This window comes from Gossypium raimondii, chromosome 3 (genome assembly GCF_025698545.1).
Source record: "Gossypium raimondii isolate GPD5lz chromosome 3, ASM2569854v1, whole genome shotgun sequence".
NCBI lineage: Eukaryota > Viridiplantae > Streptophyta > Magnoliopsida > Malvales > Malvaceae > Gossypium > Gossypium raimondii.
In genome coordinates, this window is record NC_068567.1 from 7,137,742 (window position 1) to 7,164,349 (window position 26,608).

Here is a 26,608-nt window from a genome sequence, read left to right on the forward strand (position 1 = left end):
GTGTAGTTACTTTCCATATTATTTTGATTGTCTTATTGTGCTAGGAAAGGCAAATTTAGATCATCTCACTGAAATTAGAACTTGGATAATGATGTTTGTCTGAAAAAACAAATAAAGAATAAAATTAGATATAAATAGACCATATGGTAACTCAAAATTGAAAAATGGATATTAAAACACCCACACCACCACTTAGAATTCCAATTCCCATATCAACCAAATTGTTATGGTCAAATGAACCAGATTTTACCTGTAAGTGCATATACTAACTAATATATGCATTTTAATATATTTTTATTTTAAGATTCTTTTAATTTTTAGAATTGTTGTTAAGAATTTTTTTAAAAATTTTAAATAATATTTTAACTATAGTTCAAGGATCAAATTAATAATTAATCATTTAAATTAACATTTCACGTCATCATTTAATAAAAAATTTAATGGATGGGTTAATTTACACATTTCAAAATTCTTTTAGTATAGTCCTTTTACCGAAGGGATAATAGAATATATAGTTGGTAAAGTTAGAAATTAGGCTATTTATATAGTATATGACCCATTAAACTCTTAGGCATCTTGTAGAATACAAATGGCCCAAAACTCAGTTTTGCTCAACTTTTTAAATGCAAAAAATTGAAGCCCATTTTTCTGTTTTTTAAATTCAAAAATAAAAAGAAATACAATTCTAATTTGTTAAGGGTAAACTAGTGTGGTTAAACTATTAGTAAGTTTACGTTTTGGTTACTCAACTTCAAAAGTTACAAAATAATCATTAAATTGTTCGAAAGTTTTCATTTAAATCACTGAATTATTTCAAAAAATTTATTTAAGTCACTGGGCTATTTAATTTACTGGGTATTAAATCTTTTTACTAAGCGATGGTTCGACAATCGATATGATGGATCAGTATTCATCGATGAGTAGAAAAACATATCTTAGATCCAAGTCGATTTGAAAGTCAATGTCCAGGGGCAAAGCTAGAAAATTGTTTGGAGAGTCGGAATTAAGTTGTATATTTTTACAATAGTAAATATGCAGTTTCACTATTTTAAATGATTAAATCGATTTTTATCATTTTAGGAGGAGCAAAGTACAATGTTTAAAGGCTACTTCTAATGCCATGGGGACACTGATGTTAGAGTACCTGGTGAATGAGAAATTATTTTATAGACCTTTCCCACCACATCATCCATGGTCTTTTTCTAATTATTTAATGACATTTCAACAAAATTTTCCATGTCATTGATATATGATTTTGGTATTTCTTTTACCCTGAACCCGAACCCTGAACTCTAAAAATAGAAAATTTTACAAAAATGTCATTAAATAATTGAAAATGGATCATTGATGATGCGGTGAGAATGTTCCATAAAATAATTTCTCTATGCTATCTTAGATAAAGATGTTGACCAATTGCTAATTTTAGCCTTATTTAAAAAATCTTGCAATGTTGCAAGTGAGAAGGGAAAAAAAGATTAAGGGCTAAAATGAAAAAATTCACAAATGTTAAGGATGAATTTTAGAATTATGCCTTTTTAATTGATATCCTGAATTCTAATATTGTGGATGAAAGTGTTGGATACAGGTTTTACTTTTAAGAGATAATTCTTAATGTTTTTTTTTTTTTGGTACAAGGCATATAACTCAATAGAAAACATAAACTCCATTGTTTCGGTTTCTTTTTAATGTAAAAATAGGGTTGATCACTAAAATCTCCATTTTAATCAGCATGATGATGATGCTGCTGATGCTGATGATGATGATATAATAAAAGCATGAAACAAGCTGAAACCATGCAAGAGGTTAGTTTGATCTTATATTGCAGTGCAAGTCAGATAAGATATGCAAAACCAGATTTTTATCAGACACAAATCTCCATTAAAACTATAGATTTCTTTAGGGACTTAATTAACATGTGCCATACTTGACACGTTTTCGAACATGTTAATTGATCCATTTTTTTTCTCAGGGCATACACTCCATACACATACGTACGTACATACATGCATAATGATATTTACAGAAGTTTCGTCCAGTTTCAAGCTTCCAACCTGCGATTATGGTGATTTTTTGTGCTTAGGATAAGGATTGGTTCCATTTATGTAGGAATGGTGAACTAGATTGTTTGGATCAGTATTACTTCCGTAGTGTTCGTACCCCGGGTTATTGTCATTATCTTCCTGATCGGGCGCAGCAACAAGGCTCGCCGTAGCAGCACTTCCGACGTCAGCTTTTCGACCCAGACGGCTACTGGTTGCAAGCTGATCGTTGCTTAAGAGCTTCGGCTCCAGCCGGTTTTCGGGCCTTTGTCCGTCAGCTTCCGGAGATGCCAAGAGCAAAACCAGGGCGAAAAAGATCATCACTGAGTTCTTCATGATCATCAAAGCTGCTCTATTTAACCCCTGAAATCAAAAAGAAAAATTTCAAGGTTAACGACAAAAAAAGAGCACAGAAGAAGATAGAATCTGAAGCTAGCTATATATATATATACCACATTCAAGTATGAGAAAAATATTTGAGTGTGAAGAAGGAAGAACACTAGGGCTAGGGTTTTATAGCCATACCTGAGTTGCTGTTTTTGGAGATTGATTTTTGAGCACTATGAAATTGCAAGGTGAGGTGGGGATATCACAATCTCGCAAATTCATTGGCTCAGGGTAGCCCAAAGAAGTAAGTAATTATGATTAACTTTAATATATTTTTTATACTATAATTAATTAACTCTTTTTAGTTTTGCATTTTCTCGATGGATTTTTTTTAGAAAATAATTAAATGAGAATTAATCTAACTTATCGTGAAAATTAATTTATTTAGAAAATAATTAAAACAACAAAATAGCATTTTAAAAGTAATATAAATTAGAAATAAATATTTACTAATTAAATAAAATGTAAATTTAATTTATAAAATTAAAATAATTAAAAATATACTATAAAATTGTCATTTGATTATGCCTTTAGTTCAGTTATTAAATTTTTGAAATTAAATATTTTAGTCACTCTAATGTGGGCTTTTTTATTGGTCTAGTAACAAAATGATCCCTCTAATGTTTACACATTTTATTAATTTGATCCTAAATATAAAAAATTCAACAAATTTAGTCCTCAATGTTTACAAAATTTGTCATTTTAGTTCTAATTCTAAAAAAATTCAAAAAATTTGGCCCTCGGCATTTAAAAATTTTATCAACTTAGTCTTAACTAGAGGTGCTCATGGGTAGGGCCGGGCCAGGTTCGGGCCGGGAAAAAATTATGGCCAGCGTCCTAGGCCCGGGCACGGGCCGAGCTCGAAATATGGGCCTGAAATTTTGTCCAGGCCCAGCCCGGGAAAAAATCCTAAGCCCGAGCCTGGCCCGACCCTAATAAACACTAAAAATTTATTTTAAAAATAAAAAATAAAACAAGTATTTTAAAAACATTTTAAAATTAAAATATATATATTTATTATATTCGGGTCGGGCCGGGCCTGGGCCAAAACAGTGGTGCCCTCATTTTTTTGCCCAAACCCATATTTCGGACCTATATTTTTACCCGAACCCTCCCATATTTTGGACAGGCCGTCAGACCGGGCTGGGCCGCCGGCCCATGAGCACCTCTGGTCTTAACTCTAAAAAATAAAATATATTTTTAAAAAAAAATTATTTTTATCCCTTTATAACCCATCGACTAACCCATGTGAGATATTAAAATAAGAAAAGAGTATCATCTTTCAAGTCACTCGTGACAATTTATTTTACTTTTAGGCTTCACACTATATCAAACATATTGATTTGGAACCTATATGGAATAATTTGCTACATTATTACCCAAATAGATAACATTTTAATGTCTTTATTTTCTTTTGGATCTTTTTGTGTGTGTTTTATCCCAATTTTGTTAAGTTTTTTGCAAGTGACTTGAAAGAGGATACTCTTTTCTTATTTTAATATCTCATGGATTAGCCGATGGGTTATAAAGGACTAAAATTGATTTTTTAATATTTTTAAAATTTTTAGATTTAGGACTAAATTGACAAATTTTGTAAATATTGAGGACCAAATTTATTAATTTTAAGAATTAGAACTAAAATGAGAAATTTTGTAAACATCAATAGCTAAATTTGTTGATTTTTATATATTTAAGATTAAATTGATAGAATATATAAACATTAGGGCTAATTTTGTTACTAGAGCAATAAAAAAACCCATATCAACTCAGAGTGACTAAAATATTTAATTTCGAAAAGTTTAGTGATTAAATCGAAAAAATAATAATTAAATGATCAAAATAGAACAAAAGAGATAGTTAGGTGAACATTTTATAGTTTACCCAAAATCTAAATATATAAAATAATTAATTACTTGAAATTCCTTTTTCATATTATACTTTCAATATCAATTTCATTAAAACCAAGTCGTATTTAATAATATGTTTTGATATAATAAATTAAAGTATTTTTTAATAAAATTTAAAGTTGAACATAATTAGAAAAATGATTAAATCTAGTTAAAATAGTTTCAATTAAGTTAAACATTTTCAATCATGTTAAAATTGTTTTTAAACAAGTCAAGATTGCTCCAGGCCAAAAAGTATCGATAGTTTTCAAGATATCGATACTCATTCTACAATCGATACCAAATTGACATTATGTTTTTAATTTACACAAAAAGTATCAATATCTTTTACCAGATATCAATAATTTGTCTTTGGTGTCATTGTAAACTAATTTCAACGGTCACTGAATCAGGCATTAAATGCTAATAGTATTGATACTTGTAGAAAAAGTATTGATACCTTTTATTGCATGTGAATTTAATAATATGGTATTTTCATCCCCAACGACCCTATTAACTTTCACAACAACCCCAACGGTTGGAAATGTATTAGAAGTTATAAATACCATGTTCCAAGGGTAAAAGCAATTAAGGTAAATTGTTGTGTTCATTGTTGCACATACGTTCGTTGCTTTCACAAATTTTCTTAAGGTTAATTCACCCCCTCTTGGTGATTTTGAGTTGATCTATCGTGTAACAACCTGTTTTTAGTGAAATCGAAACAGTAGTTTCGAGACCACAAATCCAAGTCCGGAAGAAAATTTATTTTAATATTATTTCATGGTCTGCATTATGATTGAAATATCGTATGAAAATGTCATAAAGAAATTTTATCGGTTACATGTCTAATTAAATGGAAAGGACCAAATTGCATAAAATGTAAAAGATGAGTTCTAGTAGCTATAGGTATCAAATAGCTATGAAATTCAAAATTGGAGGTCCTTATATGGAAATAGACCATTAAGAGGAGTTAGTAGATAAGTATGATTAGTCATCAATGGAAAATTAAATAAAGAAAAGGATTAAATTGGAAAGTAAAAAATAAAAATATGATAAATAATAAAATAAACTAAAATTTCATCATTTTCATCATCTTTCCCAAATAAAAGAAATGGAAACCCTAGTTTGGAGAGCTTGAAGTTAGCAAACTATTTTGGCTTAATTAGGTATGTATTCTTGTCCCGTTTTTAATAATTTTTATATTTTCGAGATCGTAATAGCTTAATCTAGTTACCTCGGGGATTAATTTGTAAATTTATCAAAGTACTAGGGTTTGGCAATGGATTATAGTTGAACTATGATGTTTTATGGTAGAAATTGAAAGGTTGTTAATAGATAAACAACTTTTGTAAAGGGATTTTGATGAAATTATGATTTAGGGACTAAATTAAAAAGATGTAAAATTCATGAAAAAATTCTAAATTTTTTGAAATACATGGGCTGCTGTTGTGATATATGAAAATTGGTTAGGCTTGCAATAATGATTAAATTGCATGAATTTCATTTTCCGAGCCTAGGGACGAAATCATAATTAATTAAAAGTATAGGGGCAAATAGTAATTTTTTCAAAGATGTGAATTGGATTGAATTGAGTATAAATTGATGTTAAATTCATTCATATAGATCCAGATAGATCAAATACGGAGGTAGATTGGGGAAAAGAGAAAGTAACAGATTAGTAGCTTTTGTGTACACGAACATTGTCGAGGTAAGTTTGTGTAACTAAATTATATATTTTTATGTTTGAATTGAATGTTGTGTATGTGATTGTATTATTGCCATGTATATGAAATTAATCACATATCTGTTGATGATCGACAAGTATTAAGCTCCGTTTGAATAAATGAAATTCGATGGATACAGGGTTCTCGTATTGGTTGTGATTCTGCATGTGTTGCGGACACACCACAGCTCGAAAGAGTGTCCCGTTATTAGCTCTCATGAGCTTCCTGTTAAATGGTTCTTGTGAGCTTCCCGTTAAATGGTTCTTGTGAGCTTCCTGTTAATAGCTTTTCGGAGCTTATCGATTTAAAGGCTCTTTTATGAGCTTCTCGATATTGGCTCACATGAGCTTCGCGATATTGGCTCACATGAGCTTTCCGTTACATGGCTCACATGAGCTTCCCCTTATATGGCTTGAAAGAGCTTCCTGTTTATATGCTTGTATGAGCATTCCCGAATATGAATTGACGAATTACAGATTTGTACACTTTGTGTGTACTACCCGTGTATCCATTGATATTTTAAATGATTCAACGGCAAAATCCTGACATGAGAAAATATATGAATTCGAAATGAATCATTATCCGTATTTATTTGAAATACATGAAAATTTGATATTTGATGAGCTCATACATGTTTCTTGATATTCATGTGAAATAAATGACTAACATTTTTTATGAAGTTATGTGTTTAGGCTACTAGCCAATTTGCTTTGGATGTATTTTTGTATGCTTACCTTGAATTTAAATAAATGGTAAGTTAATTTTCTGTTATATGAACTTACTAAGCATTAAATGTTTACTCTGTTTTATTTCCTCTGTTTTATAGTACTTCGGAAGCTCGTTGGGTTAGAAGCTTGGTGGAAATATCTCACACTATCCATCGGCCCATTTTGGTATATATAGAAAATTTATTTTGGTTATAATGACATGCATAGAGTAATTTAACCAATGTTGGCTTAAAAATACTTTGTTGTAAATAGCCATTGGTATGACTTGAGTTAGACATATTTTGATATGTATATGTATGTGTGGCTTAATACGTTTGTTGTGTTTAATGTGGTTGAGTAATGGATAATTTATGAAAATGATAATGTATGATTTGAGATAATATGATTGGAGAAATATGCATATAATTATTTTGATATGTATATGTATGTGTGGCTTAATATGTTTGTTGTGTTTAATGTGGTTGAGTAATGAATAATTTATGAATATGATAATGTATTATTTGAGATAATATGATTGGAGAAATATGCATATAAGTTTATATGGTCAATTAGGTAAGATTGAATACTTGGATATATGGGGTATTATGATATGTGTTAAATTTGGTTTTGGCTTGAGACATAGGCATATATCTTTACTGTGAGCCACACGGCCTGGGCACACGGGCGTGTGTCTCCTGCACCTTAAAAAAGTTTTGATATTTTGCGAAAAATTTTCTGAGTTCCAGGTTTAGTAATGCATAATTTGGGCCTGGAGGGCTCATAAAAGGGACATTATGATTGTATATGATTGTTTTCTAATATGAATGTTAAATGATATGAAAATGTCTGTAATTGATCTGTATATGCTGGTAATGCTTTGTAACCCTGGTCCAGAGACGGATATGGGTTAGGGGTGTTACATATCGAGCTAACAATTCCATTTTTTTTATTTAAATTGAAAATGTTGATTTTTCAATAATAATTAATACCAAGTAAAATATAAAATATATAATTAATACCAAATAAAAATAAAAATATATTATTACATTTATCATAATATAATTATACTTATTTGTTTGTTCATGTACTCTTTTAATTCATTAAAATAAACAAAATCATAAAATAAAATATTTTGGTAGGTTGAGAAAGTTGATACATCATATACAAAATCAGTGACAACTCAATTGTTTTATGAATATTAATAAATTTACAAAATGCTTTTTTTCCACTACTCCATTTCAACAAAACTCAATTGTTTCCCTTTTGAAAATATTTGTTAAAATCAGCCGAATTTTATAAACTTTCTAAACAGGTTGAGGGTTTAACAAGTGTATTATAAAGTATAATAAAAATTTAAAAAATAAGTATATAAATAAATGTGACACTTCTCACAACTTCAACTCGTTTATGGAATTTAAAATTTCACTGATTGTGTATAAAATAATTACTTTTATTAAAAGTCACAATTTAAATTTAGATTCCTTAAATTTTAAAACTAAGCTGTTAAAAATAATTTAGATAAAAGTTAATTTAAATTATAAATATCATAAAATATTATCTATTAAAATAATCTTATATTATTTAATAATGAAAGTCTTACCTTTACCTTCAAAAATATAAAAGTCTTACCTTCTTTGGCTGATGAAAACAAAACCTCTCAACTGATACACATTTGTAATTATTAAAACCAATTAATACTACAAATATCAAATAATAATGAAATTATACATTTTTCTGAAATGAAAATCAAAGCAAAATCTATTAAATAATACTAGAACGTATTTATTTATAGTGCTAAATTTTAGTTTTGATTGGGTTATAACTGTAATTTTAGTTAAATAATAAATTAGGGTAAACTATAAAAATAGTCACTATTGTTTGCCTCAGATTATATTTTAGTCACTTATGTTTGAAATGTTATGTTTTAGTCACTTACGTTATCGTTTTGTTATGAGATGGTCACTCTACCGTTAAGCTCCATTACCTCCCTAACAACGGTCCTACGTGGCAGTCCAAATGGGTTTTAAATGCCAACTTAGATGTCCTATGTGGCAGTCCAAAATAAATTTATTTAATTAAAAACATATTTTCATCCCACTAACTGAACATCCAAGTTGGCATTTAAAACCCATTTGAACTACCGTTAGGGAGGTACGGAGTTTATCGGTTAAAGTGACCACTTGCAACAAAACGATAACGTAAGTGATTAAAACGTAACATTTCAAACACAAGTGACTAATATGTAATCTAAGGTAAATAAAAGTGACTATTTTTGTAACTTACCCTAATAATTAATCTAAAATAATAAGTGTAGTTTAATACCCAAATTCTAATCAAGTGATATTAACTTTTCAATATAATTCATTATGAAAATAAAATAAATATAGGTATAATTATTTTATATTAATAATTTGTTATGAAAATAAAAGTAAAACCTATCTTTTCAATTTTATATTTAAGGGTTGATAATAAAAATATAATCAATAAACTAACTATTATTAATTTTCATAATGAATTGTAATTATATTAATTGATTTATGTTTTTCCAACATTAAAAGATAGGTTTAGCTAACACAAAACGTTAAGCTTTATTTTAATTTGTCAAGTAGAATCAGTTAATAAAATATATTTAACTTAATAATTTTAATGAATATAATAAATTATATAATTTAAATTAATTATTATGATAGATATAATTTGATAATTAAGATTTTTTTAATTATTGAATTTTTTTTAATAATCTCATTATAGGTTTAGATTATATTTGTTCTTTTTGAGACAATGACTAGCACTACCCATAGCCCCTCCCTAACTTAGGGGTAAGCGTTCGATTGAATCGAGTGAAAAAATTTCGAGTTAATCAAGTTCACAAGTCCTATTTTATGATCCTAACTCAATTTGAATTTTTTTCAAATCGAGTCGAGTGAAATGAATTCAAGTCGAGTTGAATAGAGTGAAATTGTTCGAGTTAAATTAAAAAATTAAACATGTCAAATAAAAATATTATTACAAGATAATTAATTCCATATTAAAGCACATAAATTTGAAACTATATATATTTGAAATTTTTTCAAAGCAAAACAATAAAAAATAAGATACTTAAGTACGATAAATTTGAATCATTAATTAGGTCTCAATACTATTATTTTAGAAAAATTTAACTTTTTTATATATTTTTAGAATTTTATATTTTTTAAAATATATTTTCAATTTTAAAATTATTTTTTTGTAATTTTTGTTGTGAGAGAGACTAATTTACTTAATTTCAAAGTTATCAAGGATCAAAAGGGTATTTAGATAAATCTGTTATTCGAATTATTCGAATTGTGAATTTCAACTCGACTCAAAATCGAAATTCAAATCGAGTTATTCGAGTTGACTCGAATAATTCGAATATCTTAATTCGACTAACTAGAAATTCAAAAAAAAAATCTATTTTTTCGAATCAAATCGAGTTTTGCTCCCTCCTACCCAACCCATAAATAATAGGGTAACGCGCTTCAACACACTCGAATCCATATTCTCCTGCATTGACAACAATGACCATGTCAGTCGAGCTAAGACTCAATCGATAATTATTAAATTTTTTAAATTAGTAAAAGATATATTAATAAATAAAATCAGTTTTCCTGAACATGAGTTTAATCATTATTAGCTTTTTCTCTATTTATATATTTATTAAAATCTATCTAATTGGTGGTTTTAATAGGTGTTTTTTTCATTATATATGAATTTTTTTGAAAATTATATATGATTTTTTATTAAATTAGAGATAATGCATTAATTATACATATTACTTTATTTTTAAACAATTTTTAAACACACCTCTTATCCGAAAACCCAAATTCAATGCTTTCATAAGTAATAAAGGAAATGGGTTCAAATTTGGGTGATTCATTTGTTTGAAATTAATTTTGATTTTTTTCCCAACTTTGTAATGATTAAATTATTTATGGACTACACCTTTTCTTCAGCAAGCTTAAACACTATGACCTACTAATTGGAGTACCTGTAATGTAATAGAAACTTCCATACTAATGATTTTAATTAACGGACAATTGAAGTACACTGACGTCATTAACAGACACAACCCTTACTAATTAAGGGTTTTTTAGTCACTGTAATTATGCCTTCTTTTCAAGGTTATTAAGGCTAAATGGTTAAGCCGGGTTAAAATTTTTACCATCTTTTTAAAAATATTTAAATAAGGATTTTTCGAAATTTTTATTTTATTCTTTTAAATAATATATATCTTATTTAATTGTTATGTGTTATGTGTTATAATTATAAATATATATCTTATTTAATTCTCTTCTCTCTTTCTTTCCAGTAATTTTTGTGAAATATCTTGTTGGTATTGTTATCCCTATTTTTATATTTATAATATTTATATTTAACATTAATATAATTAATTTTAAATATTTTATATGAACCGAAAATTCTATCATATTCATATGCATGTGAAAAACACGTATTTATAATACATGTATGATTTAAAAATAACATACAATAAATAAAAATATATGATTTCAAACTAGTAATTATAATAATAACAACATATATGAAATATATACAAAATTAAAATAAAAATAGTTAAATTATGAGTGAAAGGAATTTTAAATAAGTAAACATATCAAATTATATATATCAAATGTACTTTGATTGTTTATCATGATATTTTCTGTAACAATCCATTTTCAGTGGTGTTAGAAACAATGATTTGGGACCACAAATCGACAAGTGAGTTTGTAAATATTATTATTTAATATTTACAAATCAAATATAGTATTATATTGAATTTTGATTTGATATTTTTGCTATTTGAATGAAAAGTTAAGTACAAGTGATTTGTCTCTAAAGTCAAGTAATTTTAAAAATGAGGTATCGAGATCTTGTTTTTGTAAACCGAGCCTATAAGTATTTTTATTAAATATTTATGGAGTCACTATATAGGTTTATTAAAGTTTGGTCCGAAAATTTTAGTGATTTGTTAGTTAATTAAAAATGACTAAATCGTAAAAATTGTAAAACTTAATCACTATTGAATTTTATTAATGAAATGGCTTATATAGTCAAAGTTGGAGGACTAACATGGTAATTTGAAAATAATTTAGCATGATGGACGGTTTATGAATTAAAATTAATTAAATTACATGTTATTTTTTATATATTAAAATGTTAAAATAATAATATTATTAAATGTAAAAACATAAGCTAATGTTGTCATCTTCCCCATTTGAGGTCTTGACACCGAAACTCCATAGTTTCAAATTCTTCTAGTTTTGCTCTTGCTTTTATTCACGCAGGTAAGTCCTCATGCTATTGGTTTTTTTTTTTTTTTGTAAATTTTATGTTTTCTAGATCGTTGTAGTTTAATCTATCAAACTCATGGAATAATTTGTGATTCTATCAAAGTTTTTAAAACTTTTCATTGATGTTCTTGTAGATTTCTTGATGTTAATGTTTTGATTTGAAGCTTGATGATGGATTTGAACTAACTTGTAAAGTAATTTTGGTTAGTTTTGAGTTTAAGGACTAAATTGTTAAATTATGGAAAATGACATGAATTTCTTCTAAATTTCAGAATCTAAGGGCTTTTTCAGGATGATAATGAATTCTTCATAATATTTTGTGCTTAATTATGAAAAGTAAGCTTGTTTCCGTTTAGGGATTAAATTGAATAAAATGCAAAATTTAGAAAATTGTGAAAATGTCATTAAAGAAGTCATATGCATCAAATGAACTTTTATAAAGTAATTGAGGCTGATAATTGAAATAAATTATTGTATAAATCAAGAACCGGTAGATAATTATGGAAGAGAGAAAATTGTTGATTAGTTTCTAATATTATCATCATCTTTGTTGTTTAGCCTTGATAAGTTCATACAATTTAATTTGGTATAACTTGTAATATGTTATTTATTTTTGAATTGGGGTATGTTTAATAAATATATATATTTGAATTGTTACAAATTGGTCCAAGGTGAGAAAGTGCATTGAATTGAAAAGTACTATACAATTACTTATATCAAGCCCGAATGGACATAGAATATGATACAATTAGCATGTCAATAAATTATTTTGCGCACTGTATGAGATTGATATGTGATGAGGTGACGATACTGTTGGGAAATGTGTCCATATTGTAGTAAACATGTAATTGTTTTCTATTTATTTGAATGATGAATAAATAAATAAAATTAATTTCACATTTCACTATTATATCTTTTGTATTTCTGTCTTTTATATTTTGCATACATAGAAAAATTGTGACAAGCAAATATTAGCTCATGGATTGTCTAAGTTCAAACTGAAGGTAAGTGGCATTATAAGAATGCTTGTATTGTGAGAAAGACAACTTACTTCAATAGAGAATCTAAATGAGTCCATAATCCCGTAAAAGAATCAAAGTGAACATTTGGTTCAAATACTGAGAAGGATTATTATGTCGTCTACAATTTCAATTAGGGAGATGGCTAGTCTTGGCTATTGGAGCAGTTGACTCTACGAGTAGAGACATATATGTATCCAGTAGTAGAATGATACATTGAATTAGACCTAAGATGAATTCATTCTAAACCCGTTTGTGAATTAATTCACTTATGACGTTCAAGGTGTGATTTACCTAAATCCTAAGTTAGTCACTGACCATATGCGTATGCAACTCATGTGCTTTGATATAAGTGGAGGCTTATACTCTAAAGATGATTGAGCCCATAGCCGATATGTTAGGTACATGATTTGCGTATGGCGTGACTTTACTAGCAAATGTGGAATTCATAACTCAATTAAAGAGTTAATGATATCCTCTAATTGACATTGTGTGGATTGATAAATATGGAACATAGTCAAGGTTGATGGTTCTCGAACCAGCAATTTATCACAGTCACTTGTTGATAGTGATCATATTAATTATTAAGAAGACACAATGGTGACAATGAGATAAAATAAGATTGTATTGAGTGAACGGATTTAACTTAAAAGAATCAAGGATATTATATGAGGGTAACACACACATGACGAGGTCATTGGACAAAACAATTAAATGAATTGCTTTAGTAAAAAGTATACAATACAGAGTTTTCAATCATGATACTTCTTGTAGACTGATTCCATGATTAAGTAATTGCGAATTGTCGGAACAATACTTCTAGACATAATTGCAATTACTAGAGCCTAATTGTATATGTTTGATTGGTCCCTCCACTACAGAATTGAACGATGCAAGTGCGACACCCTTAAGGAACCTCAAGCCGGTTCGGCTGCTACCGGTTCAGTCAGGGTCAATGAAAACCCGATCGACCCGATCAAGCCACCAGTTGGACTGTCAACCTGGTTCGACCAGTTTTGGGTCTTGGTTTTGGGTTCCCGAGCTCAATTTACGATCTTAGGTCCAATTTTCAAGTTTAATTACCCTTGGGATAATTGTCTGACTTGAAAATTAATTTCTAAAAATATCATATTAATTTTAATTAATTTGATTAATTTAATTTTACTTGATTAAAAATAATTTTTCTAAAAATAACTTAGATTTTCCAAATTATTTTTTCAATAAAATTCTTTAACCAAATTCTATAGTTGAACAATTCTCACGATCACCTAATTTAATTTCATATCGAATAAATCGACTCAATTAAATTATTTCCAAAGTCATGGAATTTTCTTCTGATTTAGATACAGTCCGATCGAGCTTTTGTTGAGCTAGCGGAGGGACCAATCAAACATATACAATTAGGCTCTAGTAATTGCAATTATGTCTAGAAGCACCGTTCTGATAATTCGCAATTATTTAGTCATGGAGTCAGTCCACAAGAAGAATCATGATTGAAAACTCCTTATTGTATATTTTTTACGAAAGTGATTCATCGAACTATTTTATCCAATGACCTCGTAATGTGTGTGTTACCCTCATATGATATCATTGATTCCTTTGAGTTAAACATGTTCACTCAATACAATCCTATTTTATCTCATTGTCATCATTGTGTCTTCTTAATAATTAATATGATCATTGACAACAAATGACTGTGATAAATTGCTCGTTCGAGAACCAACAACCTGTGACCATGTTCCATATTTATCAATCCACACAATGCCAATGAGAGGATATCATTAACTCTTTAATTGAACTATGAATTTCACTGTTGCTAGTAAAGCTATGCCATACACAAATCATATACCTAACATACCGGCTATGGGCTCAATCATTTTTAGAACATAAGCCTCCACTTATACCACACATTCATGCTTGAAAATGGATCCCACAACTTTGAAGATATGATGAATACCATTGATCAATAGACAGTAAAAGATAATATTTAATATGTATTTTTAACTTCACAAACTTTCAAATACAATTTTTTTTAATGGAAATTCAAGCTTTCAAAGCATAACACTAATTTCACCCATAATTTTAAGTAACTAAAGGGAAAAATGTTAAAATTATTCTATTACGTTGATCTGTTGTGTTTGAGGACTGTTAGCTTATTGTGGTCGGGCTTTTTCAGCGTGGCCCATTTCATGAAAGTAATTTTTTTTCATCTATAAATAGGCCCGGCTCTATTCAGCGGAGTTATTAAAATTTGAAATAGCCTCCCGCCAGAAATGAGTTCGAAATAAAACGAGATTTTCAAAATGAAAGAAAAAGAAAATCAAACTCCGCGAAAAGAACACCGACGATCTTTAGATCTCGCCAATCGCCGATCAAATGATTCTCCGGCGAAGAAAACTTCAAAGAAGGTCAGTGATTCTGACCAATAATTTCTCAATATCCTCTCGTCATTGTTTCCTCTGCATTTGCGAGCTAATTTATTTATTTTTCTTTGTTTCCCTTGCAGATTGCTCAGAAGAGTTTAATCGAAGCATTCATTTCCCCGATCGAAGATGATTTAACTAATATTTCTGAAGAGTCCATTGATTTCTCTTCAATTTCTGCCGTTTCAGATGCTAATTTCAACTTTGAAACTACTGAGGTACGAATTATTTACTTAGCTTTTTATGTGTGTATATATTTGAGTAAGAATTGCAGGAGGTAGATTAAATTAAATTTTAATCTGAATGCGCGAATAAGCGTAATCTCTGTTATTGATTTCAAATAATGGTTTATGCGTTTTACTTATGCTTTATTCAACCGTCAATAAGCGCGGTAAAATAAAATTCAAATCTATCTTTATTTTCCGTGAAAAACTGTTCTCAAGGATGAATAGTAGTTTTTTCTTCCCTTCTAAATTATATATATTTCAAGTTCCTTGCAAAATATTATGATAATATGTTCGAAAATTTGGTTAGATAAATGAAAAATGCATAATAGGTAGGTTCGGTTGTTAAATTCTTTGCGTCTGTTTCAGAGCATTGCCATCACATCGAATCCATTACTTTCAAGTTCATCAGAAACTTTCATATCATCTGAAATCGGTCCTTATTCAAAGATAAGCGCTGCAAATAGGGATGAACCAATTGACTTTTCAAAGACTGGTTTAGCGGAAGTAGAGATTTTTCTGGATCTTCTAAAACAAGCTCGGTTCCAAGCATTGAATTCTGCTCACTTGGAGAACAAATCCAAGAAGGTTCTAGATGCATTAATCGAGTTCACTATTAAGGAGTTTTACACTATGCCTCAAGAGATAGATAAGCTACAGGAAATTGTTTCTAGAAATGCTCATGTCCGATTTCTCTGCTTATTGACTTGGGTTGTTGCGGTTTCCTTATTTTCCTTGTATTTGTTCTGCTATTCAAGACCCGTTTGCTCTTTCACGGGACCGCCGCCAACTTGAAGGTAACTTTTACTGTTTTCATGTTAATTGGATTTGGATTTTCGGATCATCTTCGTCACTCCATTTTGATGACATGTTACAGTTTCAATGTGTATAGTCTTGCTCTGATCATTTTCATAATTTCGTATTAATAAGACTGATATTGCACATATTAATTAAGTGTTAATTAGTTGAATGATTTTTATATTCAGATGCTTGATTGATTCTAAGATCTCTAAACTTATTGCTAGTCACAATTTTACCGAACAACCCAAGTCCCGGAAGATCCCCGCACCATGTCTAGCAATTATGAAAATCAGGGATTACAATTTCAACCTTTTTTTTTTTACTTTAGCTTAGATGGTAACATGCTAAAACTTAAATTGATAGTAACTGAAGACTTAAATTAGCAACAAGTACGGCAGTCTGGTTGCATAGATATGCATGTCTACCTCCTTTTTTTGTCCTTAACTGATGATGATTTAATGAATTGGTCAATAATTGAACTTGTTTATTGCATGGTAATGACTTCATGCCCCTTCACGCTTAACAACTAAAGTCTATTCTTTGGGTTGAGAACTCTCAAAGAATTTGAAAGTATGTTGTTTTGGCTCTTATTTTTTATGAAGTACTTCTGTCTAATGATTTTCTAATGACCCTTCAAAAACATGGAATAACTTAGGAAAAATTAACATACTTGTGCTGGTACATACTCATTCGATAGTCAGACCCTTGTCTGACTAACAGTATAGTGTATTTAGATATTTGACATGCCCAGATTTATTTTCCTGCAACTAGACTGTCAAGACCATATATTTTGACCTCTTCATATAGCTTGTGTGTGGCTGTATTGTTTAGTATTCAGTAGTGGGTCCAATGTTCAAAGCTATCACTGTTTCATATTTTTGTTTGTTAGACTTAGCTAAAACAAGTCAACCTATCATTCGCATTATTCGAATGAAATGCAACCAAAAGAAAGCATGACTGCGTGAAAATTGTAGTATGAGCAACACCAGTCAACTTTACAGTGGCTCTTAGTTCACAGGAATGGACAAGTTTTATATTTATGTTATCAACTATTACTATCCTTGAAGTAAATAAACTATTTAGGTAATAGGATAGGACTGCCTTATAGGGGTGATAATTAGGAATTTGTGAGAAGGAATGGGAATATTCTGAGATGGTGAATCATTAGATATGGAGTTAATATGATTATATTTAAATTTTAAAAAAATTATGACAGGTCATACATGATAAACATATTTAATTATGTGTCAAGCACAATATTAAATATAAATTCTTGAGAGTAAAAAGAAATAGATAAAACATTGGTAACATAGATGGTGACACCAAATGAAATCTTATAAACTCTTTCTATGAAAGTGGTTGCATCAGGGATAAGTGAGTAATAATGTGAAACCTAAACTCGTAGTTGAATCTTAGTTTAGTTGATTCAATTGATTGGATGTTCGATTTAAAAATTTATAAAATAATAAACAAATAAATATTAAAAATTTACAACTAATTGAGTTTTTTAATTTTGGGTTTCTAGTTTTTTTATAGACTGATAACAGTTTCCTCTATTTTTTTTATACCACCGATTGAATTCTTGGAATCATTAATTTTTAATTCAATTAGTCAAGTTTGATAATAAAATTGAAGAGGATTTCACTAAAGCATGTCAAGTAGGGGATTTTTTCCTCTAGTGATGTGAGTCACCTGAGGGAAGTTAGCTGGATTTTAGAGTTAAGGGTTTGGTGGAATCCACAAAACTTTTGTTTGTTTACAAATGAGAGCATGATTAAGACCCACTTAAAAATGAATAAATACAGCTAAACTTTGAGGCATGGTTGTACATAAAGAGCTGAGATTCGATGTAATCCACCCACACCTATAATATAGTTAAAGCCCTTTTTTTAATGAGAGGTCTAGCTGTACTTAAAAGCAAGGTTTAGTATAATAAAATGAAAATTGGAGTTATCAATGAGGGATTGCGACATAATCATTGAATGTTTTGCTTTTCGCATCAAGTGTTTTTGTGCTAAAATTTGGATTAATCATCAAGATATAACTTTTCATGAATCACAAATTGACTCAATTTGTTTGTACTTGTGATGCCCAATGAAGGATCTTTATTGGGATCATTAGAGAAATTTAGAAGGTAAAAACAAAGGCTAAGAAGTTCCTATAAGCATTTATGGAGTACGTTGCTGTCACTCTGTACTTATAGTTAAACGCTGAATGTATTTTTACTTATTTACGTTGCTCAACCTTATATAACTTTATAGTCCAGCTTAACTACGAAATTGAAATTGACTTCAATTCAAAATTTTTAATTTTTAAATTTGATTTCAGAAAAAAATCAAATTATTTTTTAACTTTGTCCATTATACTCAATTAAAACTTGTTTATTTAATAAAAGATATTTAAATGCATAATATAATTAAAAACTTGATAAACTATTAAATTAGCTTGAAGGCCCGTCTGAAAAATGAAAGAATTTAGGTAGAAATATAGGCCAAAAATATATATTTGTAGTAGGAGCAACTTTTAAGATGGTTCTTAGATCACATGCATCCACTAGTTTTATATGGTTTTAAATATGTAATTTTTAAAATTTAAAATTAGTGTAAATTCGAGTCCTTGAATTCTTATTTTTATATTTAAAAATTTTGATTTTTCATAGTTTTATTGTTAAATTTGTTTGACGTGGCTGTTATAAAAATAGTAAACTAACTTTTTAGCACTAATCATTTATAGTTCTTTGTTAATTTAATATTTATTTTTAATCAAAATAAATAATTACAAAAATACTTTAAAATTAAAAGTGTTTTTAATAAAAATATAATATTGTGAAAATTTTAAAACTCTTAAAATAAAAATAATTTTGAAAATTTTATTTCAAATAATTTTAAAAATGGAAAATTAAAAATGTGTTATTTACTTCATAAATGATAATAAGGTTTCTCTAAACTTTGAGCTATTCATTGGGTTAATATTAAATCAAATTTGAACATTTTTTTCATTTTAAATTAGATTAATTATATATCAAAAATGTTTTTTATGTAAATTTAATTATAAAGTATATAAAATAATTTTTATATAATGATATAAACTTTGAATAAGTTTAGATTAAATTTAATATACTTTTTTTGTTCTAAATATATTATTTAAAATAATGTTAGATAGAAATGGACTCCATTTTGGTAAAATACAAAAGTAATAAATGAAGTCTTGTGCATTTAAAAATTATACAGCATAATTCAGTTTAATTTGAATCGATTTAGATTTGTGTAATTATTTAAAAATTATTTTACATTAATATTTTGTATAATTATAATTAAATTTAATTAAAATTATTTGTGATATATAAATTATTTGAATTAAATTAAAAATATTTGTTCAAATATGATGTACGGATTGAATAGAGTTCGAACTTTGTAGAGACTTTATTACCTTTAGAAGTGTTTATGGGCAAGGTTAAGTTGAGGTTGGATTTAAAAAGAAATAGCTTCGAGTTCGTTTAATCCAAATGAATCATTTATTTGTTTAAAAAATAAAAAATTATATTAAATTTAATTATAAAATTTAATATTTTAACATTGAGATGGGCAGCATAAGTTGAAAAATATAAACCCAAATTTGTTCTAAAATGAGTTAAGTTGGTTGGATCATATAGTCCATAATCGTCTCTTGTTATCATTCAAGAAGTAAATAATATTGTTTTTGAAATTTTGACAATGTTTTTGGAACTAGATTAATGACAGAATCAGTCAAATCATTGGTTCTTAATTTAATTGGTCCGATCGATTTAAAATAAACAAATTATTATTAAAATTCAAAAAATATTTAAAATTAGACAAATAAGCGAACACTTTTACATAAAATAGAGGTTCAATATCTCAAAATTAAAATGTAAAATTAAATTTTAATTTTCAAAAAGTAGAATGATTTTTATATATTTATGTCATCAAATATTACAGTTGTTGAAGAAAATAAAATAGTTGGATAAAATGATAGAAGGACAACGTACAAGGAATGGTAGGGTATTGTAGATGAGGTAGACAGGAATTTGGAGATGGTGAGATATTTTATATGAATTTAGGCCACTACTCGGATAAGAATACATAACATATCATTAGAGTTATATTGTATTTTGTTTCTTTTACTCTAAAAATAAATAAATTAATCTATGTATGTTAGATCAAAGAGCAAATTGGTCATTTTATTAAAATTTCATCTATTTTACTATTAAAACTAGCATGATTGATAGAATAATCAGATAGTTACATGTGGTGTGCCACGAGTACCTTATACTAATGTATATGAACCAACTTTTACTAGTAACAATGGGTACAATTTTTAACAAAACAACCATTGCTTTCTAATTTAACGTATAAGGACTAATTTGTCCATTTTTTAAATAGAAATATTAAAATACAATCCAACTTTTAGTACAAAGACTTCCACGATACTTTTACTTGAATTTTTTTTTTCAAATCTCATATATCTAACACAATTATTAGATATTGGTAACATAGATGGTGTCACCAAATGCAAGCTTATAAACTCTTTATACATAAGTGGTTGAATGAGATTTGGATTTCACTATACCATCCTAAGTATTGAGTTTTTCTCTCCTTGGTGATGTGTGTCACTATGAGCTGAATTAAAGCTTAGAGTTTGGTGTATTAGATTAAATTCTACTATTATTCTTTGTTATTAGAAAAAGTTGTGGATTTAATTTTTGAGTTTTTATTTGATTAATTTTAGTAATTATATTTTTGAATTGATAAATTTTAATCTTTTTCAATTTCAAAATTTTAGTTTTGGCCCAAATACTAACAGTTAAATTTGTTTGGTGAGATTCAATTATTAGTTTTATACTATGCACATAGTTGTAGATTTAGTTTATTTTTTCCAATTGGATCATTTTAAGTCCCTATACTTTTCGAAGTTTGAAATTTTAGTCTTAATGCAAATGATAATCAATAATTCATTAACTGAATTTTTAGTGAGTAGTAATATGTGGAAATAATAAGTTGACATGAGATTACACATATGATAATATGTTTGGCACATCAAAATTTGAAAATAACAAAACTTAGAGGTGCTCACGAGCTCGGTCAGTCCAATACAAGGTATCTAGACTAATTTTTCAAGCCCGAGCTTGTCCCCAAAAATGGATTTATTTTTTTTTTTGTCTAAACCCGACAGGTCACCCATATTTGATATTTTTTAGAGTAGTTTTTATTTAAGAATATATATATTTTTAAAAATATAATACACTAAATGCATTTAAAAAACATTAAAATAAAAGTTTTCTGATACATTAAAAAGTATTTATATTAAAAAAAAACTTCCTTTAAACATAATAAATATTTTGTTGTATTAAATATAATTTTTAAAATTTTACATTTTAGGTTGGATTATTTAGTTCCGAATTTTTTTAAAAAGTTTTGGTAATGAGTTTAATTGTTATTGGGTTAGTGGTTTAGTATAAATATAAATGGCCCATTTGGCAATTGGTTGATAGCTGATTGTTGATTGCAGTGGTTGATTTGACCAACTGATTCTATTAATTATTCATTTGAAAGTGTTCAATAAAACTTAGTTGATAGTCGAAAGCTGATATGTGTAAAATGACAAATAAGGGCATGTCACATTTTATTGCTAAAGTATTTATTTGTTTATAATACTTTAGTTTTTATTGGGTGAAATTATTGAAATAAAACACTATTAGCAAGGAATTAGAACATCCATTATGGAAATTAATTAGTGAATATTTTTCAAAATTAAAATAAACAAAATTATTAAATTCTTTATTTGCAAATATTAACCTTGTGGAAATTGATAAATATTAATAGTCTATCAATATAATTGTAAACTATATTTTTAGTGATAATTATGTCACACTCTAAAAAAATTTGTCAAGTAGCATATTTCAATTAATATAAAGTTGCATAAGAAATCATTTTACATAATTAAATTGGAAATAAATTAAGAGTACGTAAAAATTCAAGGATAATTGGGTTCGATTGAAAATGGGCCTTAAATTTTACCTAATCTCATTTTTAGGTGAGCTTTTGGGCTTGGATAAATGGCCAGATCCATGAGCAGGTTTGACAGATGTTTACTTTATGGATTTAACAATTATTATTTGAAGAGTATTGAAATTTTAAAAATTAAATTCCATAATTTCTATTAAATACAAAGAATTTAACCGATGTAATTTATCCACAAATCTTTTAGGTGTAGCTGTATAAAAAGAGGTGAGATTCGATGTAATCAACAAACCCCATTTCTCTTTTCCCCTATGTGAGGTGTAGCTGTACTTTAAAGCAACGTTTAGTATAATAAAAAGGAAATTTTAAGTTATGAATGAGGGATTGTGACATAATCATTGTATCTTTGCTCTTCATTAATATCTGTTTTTCTGCTAAAATTTGGATTCATCATTAAGCTATACCTTTTTCTGCATTTAATGAATCTGAAATTGACTCAATTTATTGCTACTTGTGATGCTGACTGTGTAATATTTAGACTATTAATGTCTGAAATTATCTAGAGTTTTTCTTAAATATATAAATAGGAGGATGATACGTTTCAGTGAACTCAAACTCATGTTTTCATGCATTGATAACGATATTCATGCCAATTGAGCTAAAGACTCAATCAACCTCTCTACTTATAGTTAAAAACTCAATGTTTTTACTTATTTAGGATTTTATTGAATCGTAGGTAACTTTATAGTCAAGGGTTTCAATTAGGATGCAATTGAGTGGAGTCAAGTTTAAGTTGTAAAAGAATTTGACTCGAGCTTAATTCAAAGTTTAAAATTTAAATCTGACAGAAGTTTTGCTTTTAAAACTTAAACTTGATTTGAAATAATAAAAAAAAAGAGTAAATTATTCTTTAGCTCGGTCGAATGGACTTAATGAAAACTTATTTACTTGGTAAAAGATAAACTCGATCCTTTAGCTTTTTGCTCGAGTCCAAACTCAAATTTGAATCGAGATTTGTAAATAGTAATTAAAAAGTTCGACCAAGTGTTGCTGTGATAAAGAATTCGTCTCCATTTCCTTTTACTGCCTACTTTTACCCATCCCACAATGAAGAAGGCCTAAGAAAAAACAAATTTTTGGCATGATTATATGAACTCAAAGATTGTAGAGATGACATCTTGGCAGCAGATATTGTACATGTAAACCCATGCTATAAAAACTGCTCTTTTTCTTTCCATTATTTTTGGAGTCATACCAAGTAATGGGGCCATGTTTGCTCTTCCTTTCCTTTCCTTTTTTCTCACTTGATATCTGCTCTATACATGTCATGTTACCTAAAAAATCTGCTCAAAACCTTTTTAAATTTATGTGTCAGCTGTCTTTTTATTTTCTAAAATATTTGTATCCCATTTATATTCCCACTTAAATATTAAAATTATTTACTACCATAAATATAATAAATGTTTTATTATATTAAAAACATTCTTTATTATATTAAATATAAAATATAAAATATAAAATTTTATATTTTGAGTTGGGTTAATTTTTTTAGGTTTTGGGTAATGATTTAATTCTTTTTGGGTTAGTGATTTAATATAAATATAAATATAAAATTATTATTTAACATATATAATTAATATAATATTGTTTTATACCATAACGTTCGAGTCGGAATCAAGCCAAAAAATATTGCCTAAGGTCCTCCCCATATAAAAAGTGGACTTTAAATTTTACCCAAATTCTTTTTTCGAGTCTTATATTTTATCCAAATCTTCTTATTTTTTAGACAAACCTTTAAACCTAAACAAACCACCCGAGCCATGAGTAATTCTCCTCTCCCCCTTTAATTAGAACTTGGGGTGAGAATTAACTCTTTGGCCAAATAAAGTAAGATAGCTTTTCAATTTTATTTTGATGGAGTAATAATTAGGGTTGAATCCCCATTTCCAAACCTGGTTTAAAATAAATGTTTGAAGCACTCACTCTTCACCATGCTTTATCATGTCGCACACAAGGGAGGCAGTCTCTCTGGCACCTCATTATGTCAACTAATTTTCATTACATTATTCTTAATCTTTAGAAAAAGAAAAAAAAATTCAATTGGCATGCACATGGTAAAATGATTTTGGCTGTTGATTATATTAGAATTTGGGGCATCTGCTTTTTATTATCTCAAGGGAAAGAAAAAATGGGTTTTCATTTATATAAATATAAATATTTTTATTTTTATTTTTTCCTTTCCATATTATCTTTTTCATTTTAGAATTTGACTTATAAATAATTTATTTGAATTTTAAAAATAAAAGAAAATGGCAGAAAAACTACCCCATGACTCTTGCTTTGGAGAAAAAAGAAAAGAAGAGAAATATAAATATCTATAAACTTAAACTACAAATATTATAAAAACACACAAATTAAATAAGAGGAAAAAAAAACTCTACGTAAAAAGTGACCTTATGCAAACAACCTGTTGACCCAATGGCAAAAACATTATGTTGTAGGCATGAGAGCTTAGGTTCAATCTCAAACAACCCTATTTCTATCTCCCGATTATCAACATCTTGTTCATCTTAATTGTAACCTTCAAAAGAAGTTAAAAGACGCTAATGTGTAACTCTAAAAAGTTAAAAAAAATTAATTTGATATAAATAAAAACCATTTACTTAAACAATAAAACAATATTATAAATAAATATATAGATTAAATATTTATAATTAAAGCATTATAAAAATCTAGTTAAAAAATACTAAATTAATATGTTTAACGATAAAATTTAAAATTATTCATATTCTCAACATTTAAAAAATTCTATTTAACTTGTTGCATGCACACGTATATAGAAATTAAATTATTAAAAATAAAATAAAAATCTAATAAAATAATTTAATAATAAATATAATATTTAAAATACAATTAATTCAAATAAATATTGCAAAAGTAACTTCCAACAAATTAAAAAAAACAATCAAAAGCATAAATAATTAAAATAATTAAATCTATCTATTCTTAATAACTTCCAAAGGAGTTAGTTTTTTTTTTTTTTTGATGAATTATAGGAGGAGAGTTAAACTGTAACTAGCGCGACTTGAATTCAGGTCATATTCAGGACAGTAAACACTCTGATCATCAGGCCAACGCAAAATTTAAGGGTTATATAGATGTAGACTATTTTCTTGAAAGGGGTTTATGAAAGCAAAAGAGAGAAGAAATGGGGGGACCCCAAATGGCATGAAATGCGGAGCAGAGCATAACTGTCCACACCTCAGAAAGTAGGGAAAATTCCAAAACCCCCTTCGCTTCTCCCAACAAAATACGAAACAAAAGCCCAAGCATAACCATTGTAAAGTGCCCACCCAAACACCTAACCCACATCCCACAAGCGTTTTTGCCCTTTTTTATTATTATCAACCAATCACCATTGCACGGTGTGAAAATGGGAACCACCCGGTCAATTAGTGGAAGCCAACACGACACCTGCCTCCAATTACACCTTCACACCTCATCTCTCTTTCCCTTCTTCTTTTCTCCTTGCTAATTTTAATATTTTGGGACACTGAAATTGTGTGGATTTGCTTGGTTTTGAGGTAAATTTTGGTGGAAAGTCAGCTTTCTCAACTCTCTTTTTTTGGGCCAATGCAGAGTATTCCAAACCCAGGTGAAAATGGTTTAGTATCGGGATTTAGATATTTATGTTCGATATTATCTTTTGGTTTTGACAAGAATTATCAAGGATTTACGAAATAAAAATACTTTCACCGTTAAAAAGATCTCAACGTTTCCTCTTTATGAGATTTAACTCATAAAACTTAGAGATAAGATCGAACATATACTCTAAGCCTAATAATAAACCTGATGAGGGAGTCAATAAAAGGCACTTCACAAATTTCTCCTTGAATAATCAAAATTCCCTTAATAAAAATATACATTTAATGTATTTTATTATTAAATTTTGACTAAATCGATGTTACAAATTATTTAAGCACCGATTTAATTAAATAAAATATTACAAATGTATTTTTGTCTTATTTTGCTTTTATATAAAAATTTATAAAAAAAACTTGCACTAAAGTTTATAAAACCTTAAATTTGTGACTTGACATTATGCATC

The 26,608-nt window shown here is 27.9% G+C and overlaps 2 protein-coding genes across 2 annotated transcripts; one reads left to right on the plus strand and one right to left on the minus strand.

Moving 5' to 3' along the window:
• Positions 1-1,874: 1,874 nt before the first annotated feature.
• On the minus strand, positions 1,875-2,512 carry LOC105796097 (uncharacterized). Its single transcript, XM_012625724.2, has 2 exons — positions 2,492-2,512; positions 1,875-2,402 (listed from the first exon to the last, which is right to left on the minus strand). The coding sequence occupies exon 2, from the start codon at positions 2,379-2,381 to the stop codon at positions 2,058-2,060; it is 324 nt and encodes a 107-aa protein (XP_012481178.1). The 5' UTR covers positions 2,382-2,402; positions 2,492-2,512; the 3' UTR covers positions 1,875-2,057.
• A 12,825-nt stretch (positions 2,513-15,337) lies between these two features.
• LOC105796913 (uncharacterized) lies at positions 15,338-16,725 on the plus strand. Its single transcript, XM_012626755.2, has 3 exons — positions 15,338-15,482; positions 15,581-15,715; positions 16,091-16,725. Exons 1-3 carry the CDS (start codon positions 15,378-15,380, stop codon positions 16,514-16,516), a joined length of 666 nt encoding a protein of 221 aa, XP_012482209.1. The 5' UTR covers positions 15,338-15,377; the 3' UTR covers positions 16,517-16,725.
• The last annotated feature ends 9,883 nt before the right edge of the window (positions 16,726-26,608 follow it).

Bases quoted from the DNA above. Each gene is read 5' to 3' on its own strand.
- LOC105796097 (XM_012625724.2), bottom strand. From the start codon at position 2,381: ATGATCATGAAGAACTCAGTGATGATCTTTTTCGCCCTGGTTTTGCTC.
- LOC105796913 (XM_012626755.2), top strand. From the start codon at position 15,378: ATGAAAGAAAAAGAAAATCAAACTCCGCGAAAAGAACACCGACGATCT. The intron at 15,483-15,580 runs GTCAGTGATTCT...TTTCCCTTGCAG, and splicing joins CGAAGAAAACTTCAAAGAAG to ATTGCTCAGAAGAGTTTAAT. The intron at 15,716-16,090 runs GTACGAATTATT...CGTCTGTTTCAG, and splicing joins TCAACTTTGAAACTACTGAG to AGCATTGCCATCACATCGAA.